Source organism: Cricetulus griseus, assembly GCF_003668045.3.
Source record: "Cricetulus griseus strain 17A/GY chromosome 1 unlocalized genomic scaffold, alternate assembly CriGri-PICRH-1.0 chr1_1, whole genome shotgun sequence".
NCBI classification, from domain to species: Eukaryota; Metazoa; Chordata; class Mammalia; order Rodentia; family Cricetidae; genus Cricetulus; species Cricetulus griseus.
The window spans coordinates 253,305,577-253,311,451 of record NW_023276807.1 but is presented as its reverse complement, the minus strand read 5'-3'; the positions used below and the strand labels follow the sequence as shown (position 1 = coordinate 253,311,451).

The window sequence follows — 5,875 nt, the reverse complement described above, 5'->3', positions numbered from 1 at the left end:
TGTCTGTAAAACACATGGGTCACCAGAGGCCACAAGAGGCCCTGGATTCTCTGGAATTGGAGTTATAGATGGTTGTGAGCCACCAGGTAGTTGCTGGAAACCAAGCTTGGTCCTATGCAAGAGCAGCAAACAGTTTTAACCACAGAGCCATCTCTTCAACCATAGTTAACCAAGTTGATGATATTATTGTTTTTATTCAGTCTCATGGATTGTTTTAATCATTCACTTTGTATTATGTGTTCTATTAAAGATGCCCTAAGACTGAATTGTACTGGGCTATAGATGTTCATTTATTTATGTTATAGAAATTTTCTACCCTAAAGCAACACAAATCTCTTTCACTTCTGGAAGTCAAAAGTATAAAACCAGTCTTCCAGGGCCAAGGTGCAGGAAGGTTTGGGTATGGCTGGAGCAAGGGTCTCTCTCTGTCTTTCCCTGTTCTTGGCCGTCTCCTTTCTTGGCTTGTGGCCTGTGCGTGATTCCAACTCCTGCTTCCTCTCCTGACTATGACCCTCTTGCCTTCCTTCTACAAAGACTAATTACATTAGGATCACACCCGGGAAATGCAGCCCAATATCCTAATTTTGTTACATCTCTAATACCTGCTTTCTCACATGGAGAAAGCCTCTGTGGTTAAGACTTGGGCGTATCTGAGTGACCTTGTGCTATAATCCCTCCCACACAGTGACTTACTGGTGATTGGTCATATGATTACATACATCAGGAGAGCCAAGATAATTTACAAGACTATTAGAATTAATAATGAGTTTGGAAATATGATTCAGTTTGGGTTTTTTTTGTTTTTGTCTTGTTTTTGCATGGTTCATACACAAAAAGCTGAAAAGTATAATTTTAAGCAAGTTTAACAACTTGAAAAAAACTACAATATATTGCAAATAAATCTACCAAGCTACTCTGTGAAGCCACATTTGTGAAGCTTTGCAGAAAAGTCCTGTCTCCAAAACCAACCAACAAACAAACAAAAACATAACATCAGGAATAAAATTCCAAACACTTCTAGTGAGCTGTTTCACACCTCTATGAGGAAAATTTTACAAGATCATCGGGTGGCTCACTGGATAAAGTAAAGGTGCTTTCTACCAAGCTTAAGACTCGAGTAAAATCCCTGGAACATGTGTGAAGCAGAAAACAAACTTAATTCAAGTTGTCATTTGACTTACACATGCCTGAGTAAATACAAATTTTTTCTTAATTGTGAAAAAGCAATGGTTCCGGCATGTTGGGACCTTGGAAGTTATTTCTTGGTCCGAATAATGAAAACAAAAAACAAAAAAACCGGAAAGTCAGCAGCTCTTCTTGTGTCTGTCAGAGAAGTATATTAGTTTCACTGCAAAAGAAAATTGGACCATTGGCAAGTATATTTTGATTGCCTGGCATCCTCTCATGTTTGGAAGTAAGACAGACAAACTTTTATTCTGAGTTTCAAGAGCTGTGTTTATCCAGTTCTGTTTGATGCCATGGCAACACTGAAGAAGCATCATCCAGAACTAGATTAACACCATAGTAGTCTTTACAGTCAAACAGACGTGGGTTTCTGTTCTGGTTTCTGAAATGTGTGACCTTGAGCCCATTACCTAAGCTCTCTGAACCTGGGTTTTGTCATCTGCAAAATGGAAATAATAACCTATAAAACTGTGGTGAATCAGTGAGGCACTGAACAGGCACATACACTGCATATCATGTTACCTGGTCACCTGGCATGTGTCCGTCACGGGGACTGATGAAATCTAAAGCCTCGTCATCACCACTCATTCTAATAGTAGGTTTGAGCTTGACACTGTAGTGTGGAAATAACAGGTGGTTTCCATGTGTGCCTTGGGCAACGGTAAGGACCATGTCACCCATCTACTGTTTTAGGACTTGTGACATATGGAACAGGAAGAAAGGTTAATACTCCAAAGCATTTGGGGCACCCTGAAGTAGAGAATAAGTTAAATCTGTTACAAAAAGCCACTTTTCACATCTTTTACTTCTGTTATACATCTGGTAGACCATTAGGTTCCTTTGTTTGACATTTTGCTTTTCTCCACTTGTTTTCTGGTTCTGCTTATGCCCTTTGTTTTCTCCATTGCCATTTGACCACGTATTTTTGTCCACCGACATAAATGAAACCATTTCATTGTACTAGGACCCGTACTGAAACAAATACAAGATGGAAGACAGAAATTGGGTATTTGTTTAAGGCAGTGGTGTTTCTCATGCGATATTTGTGCTGTTTTGTTAAAGCTTATAGATTTTCAGTGGAAACTGGGCATGGCTGTGAGCTCTGACCAATGTAGATCGCTCAAATATCCATATGTGGCGGTGATGCTCAAAGTGGCAGACCATTCTGGCCAAGTAAACAGCAAGTCCATCGAAATGACAATTCCACAGTTTCAGGTTTGTAGTTTAACTCACTGAATTTAAGTATCTCTTCTGTTGCAAAAGCTGTATACAAGCTTTCTTAAGAGAAAATGTTATTTACATGCAAGTTGATGTACTTTAGATCATCCTAAAAAAAAAAAAATCTAAAATTATTTTCTCTGAGAGTTGGTAAGTTTTTTTCAATAAGATGTATTGATTTGTGTGTAGCATCCTTTAATACTGTTAACAGTTTTCGATGAATGCATTTAGGAATATTTCATCTTCTCTACAGGGTATTTACTCTAACTTCTTACTATTTTCTTTAGGTTTAATAATAATTTTAAGCAAAAGTAATCTTCTGTGGATAACATTGACATTGGGTTTGTAGACTGTTTACAAAATGCAGTTCAGAACTGATACCCATTGATGGGCCTTACTAGCTCGAGATTTAAGTAACTCAGTAGTTTCTGCTTCAACTTAGGCATTCATATTGACATTATTACTTACCATCTATCCAAGGAAGAAAACAGGAGTGTCTTAGTTAGGGTTTTCATTGCTCTAAAGAGACAGCAAGACCATGGAAAGTCTCATAAAGAAAACGGGTGGCTTGCTTACAGGTTCAGAGTTCAGGTCAGCATGGTGGGAACATGGTGGTATGCAGTCAGATGTGACGGTGGGTACATCCTGGCTTGCAGGCAACAGGAAGTTGACTGACATACTGAGGGAAGCTTGAGCAAAAGAGACCTCAAAGCCTGCCCCTACAGTGACACACTTCCTCCAACAAGGTCACACTCCAAATAGTTCTACTCCCTTCAAGGGCTATTTTCTCTAAAACTACCACACGGAGTGAACACTAAGTCCAATTTCCTTTTGAATGTATATTATGAGAGATGCTTATTCCTTAGCTGATTTAACTGGCATGTACAATTTTGGGTTGGTTGCTGCAAGCTATTCAGTAGCTGAAGCAGTTCTCAAAGGAAAGTTGAGCACTCCAGAAAAGCAACCATAGTGAATGAAATGGAAATAAAAAGTTAATTTTTTGAAAAAGATTAAAACTACATTGGTTCTTGGTTTCCTTTTTTGTTATTTGTTTCATTTGGGGTGTATGGTGTTTTGTATCTGTGCACCACATCCATACATACATACTATCCACTGAGGCCAGAAGAGCACATCAGATCCCGTGGGACTGGAGTTTCAGACAGTTGTAAATGGCCACGTAAATGCTGGAAATCAAACCCAGGTTCTCTGGAAGAGCAGGTGGTGCTTATAACTGTGGAGCCGGCTCTTCAGCCCTGCACTTCCCTTTTTGTGTATAATGTGGGGATCACACCTACGGCCTTGCTCATGCGAAGTAGGTGTTCTATATCTAAGCCAAGTCTTTCCCTCCCCATCCTGGGCTTCTGGAAAAGTCATATACCATTGTATGACCTTTGAGTTCCTCTTTATAAACTGTATTTAGGGGGCTCATGATAGACAAGACTACACACGTGTTCTTACTAATGTTGATAAGTGAAGGAATGGGGTGTGGGAAAAGGAAGTATAGTTCGGAGTCATCCACTGAATCTGAAAATCCAGATCAGCTCACGCATTTCAGTCATTCCCGTGTGCAGGCCCTTCCTTCTTCTGTGCAGTACACTTCTACGGTTTTTTCTTCAGGAGTAAGTAAATTAGTAAACAGATTACGTTTTCCCTGAAGCATTGTTGAGGTACAATTGATAAATAAAAATTACATGTTTTCAATGTGTGCAGTGTGATTTGGTAAAAATACATGTTGGGCATTGGCTGTCCGTGGAGCTAATTTATCACCTGCATCACACAGTTTGTGTAAATGTGTGTGCACTGAGAACATTTACAATCCCTCTCACAGTCTCACAATGTGCACTGAGACTATACTCGGCATTCTACGCATCAGCTCCTCAGCACCTTGCTAGCTAAGTCAGTGCCCTTAGCCAACATCTTCACTTTCTCCTACCACCAGCGCCTGACAACCACCTTCCATTTCCAGTGTCTGAGGTCGACGTTCTTAATATAAGTGAGATCATACAGTGTCCGTCTTGTGGTGTCTGATTTGTCTTTACCATAGTGTCCTCTGGGGACACTGTGTTGGAAGTGGCAGGATTTCTTTTATAGCTGAGTGTATGTATATGCATGTGCGTACAATGGGACAAATAGTGACTGCAAACATGTGGATGCTGCATGCAACTACCATGTATACATGTAAGGAATTTGAACATCTGCAGATTTTGCTGTCCACGGTTTGCTGGCCTTCTGTGCCAGTGCCATGAGGGTACCGAGACACCGGCAGAAGTTGACTACATGTGTAATGTTTCCTTCAGGAAACAGTTCTTCCTGTTGGGTTTTTTAGCTGTGGTCTTGCTGGGGTTTGTCTTAGATTTGCTGTGTATTCTCTGTCCTCTTTTCTAGGAGTATTTGTTTCTCAGTGATCTTCACTGAGGATGTAACATTAAAATGCAGACAACTTATGTGGTGGTTATATGTAACGAAAGGAACTATGTAGATAGACTATAAATTCATATTTTCCTCTTTTTCCCAGAATTTCTACAGACAATTCAAGGAAATTGCTGCTGTAATTGAAACCGTGTGAGAACTGATTCGTGATTCTAAAGTAATGGACTCTACCATGCAGAAAAGAACTACATATGGATCAAAGGATATTTATACAATGCAAATTGCACTTCTGGGGCAGGAGAGATGGCTCAGAGGTTAGGAGCACTGGTTGCTCTTCCAGAGGGCCCAGGTTCAGGTTCAGTTCCCAGCACCCACGTGGCAGCTCACAACTGTCTGTAACTCCAATTCCAAGGGATTCTACACCCTCACACAGACTTCTATGCAGGCAAAGCACCAATGGGTATAAAATAAAAAGTTAACTAAAAAAATTTCACTTCCCATTTTTTTCCCAATAACTTCTTAAAAAATCTGATATATTCAAATTATTTTAGTGGTGACCAAGGCTTTGCCTAGTCAATAAGCTAAAAGTGTGTTGAATACTAATGTTTGTATGTGAAATTTTATCTTAACAGATATCTGAGTAAAGGATACTTTTAAATGTAGCACAGTTTTGTATATTAGAAAATTTTCAAATCTTATTGATACAGATTTAGCTATGAATAAAATCTTGTCTAGAACTTACATGAAGTTAAGAAAGTGATCGTTGATGAAAGCTACTGGACAAATTCTGTTTTATAACATTCCCCTTGAAATAATTAAAGGAATTATTTGAAAGAATTGGTGAGAAAAGTGAGATTTCCTTCCGAATTTTGCAGTCAGGTTAAAGTAAACCAACCCTTCTATTAGCTTAGCATTCCACTATTTCTGCTGTTACTATTCTCGGAAAATTCATCCCCTGTAATCTGCTGTGTGCAGCACAAACCAGAGCTCCCCCTGGTGGTGTCTCCACATTTCTGCCTTCCATGTCCACTGTGCTGTGAATGGAATGGTCCGCAGAGGCTCATATGTTTGAATACTTGGTCTCCAGTTAGTGGAGCTGTTT

At 39.6% G+C, this 5,875-nt stretch overlaps 1 protein-coding gene across 1 annotated transcript in view; it reads left to right on the top strand.

The window, feature by feature from the left end:
- Positions 1-5,610, top strand: part of Commd6 (COMM domain containing 6) — a 9,117-nt gene extending 3,507 nt beyond the window's left edge. The window contains exons 3-4 of the mRNA XM_027393997.2: positions 2,248-2,400; positions 4,919-5,610. Of these exons, the coding sequence (XP_027249798.1) occupies positions 2,248-2,400; positions 4,919-4,969 (204 nt within the window). The 3' untranslated portion in view covers positions 4,970-5,610. The remainder of the gene's footprint in view (positions 1-2,247; positions 2,401-4,918) is intronic.
- The last annotated feature ends 265 nt before the right edge of the window (positions 5,611-5,875 follow it).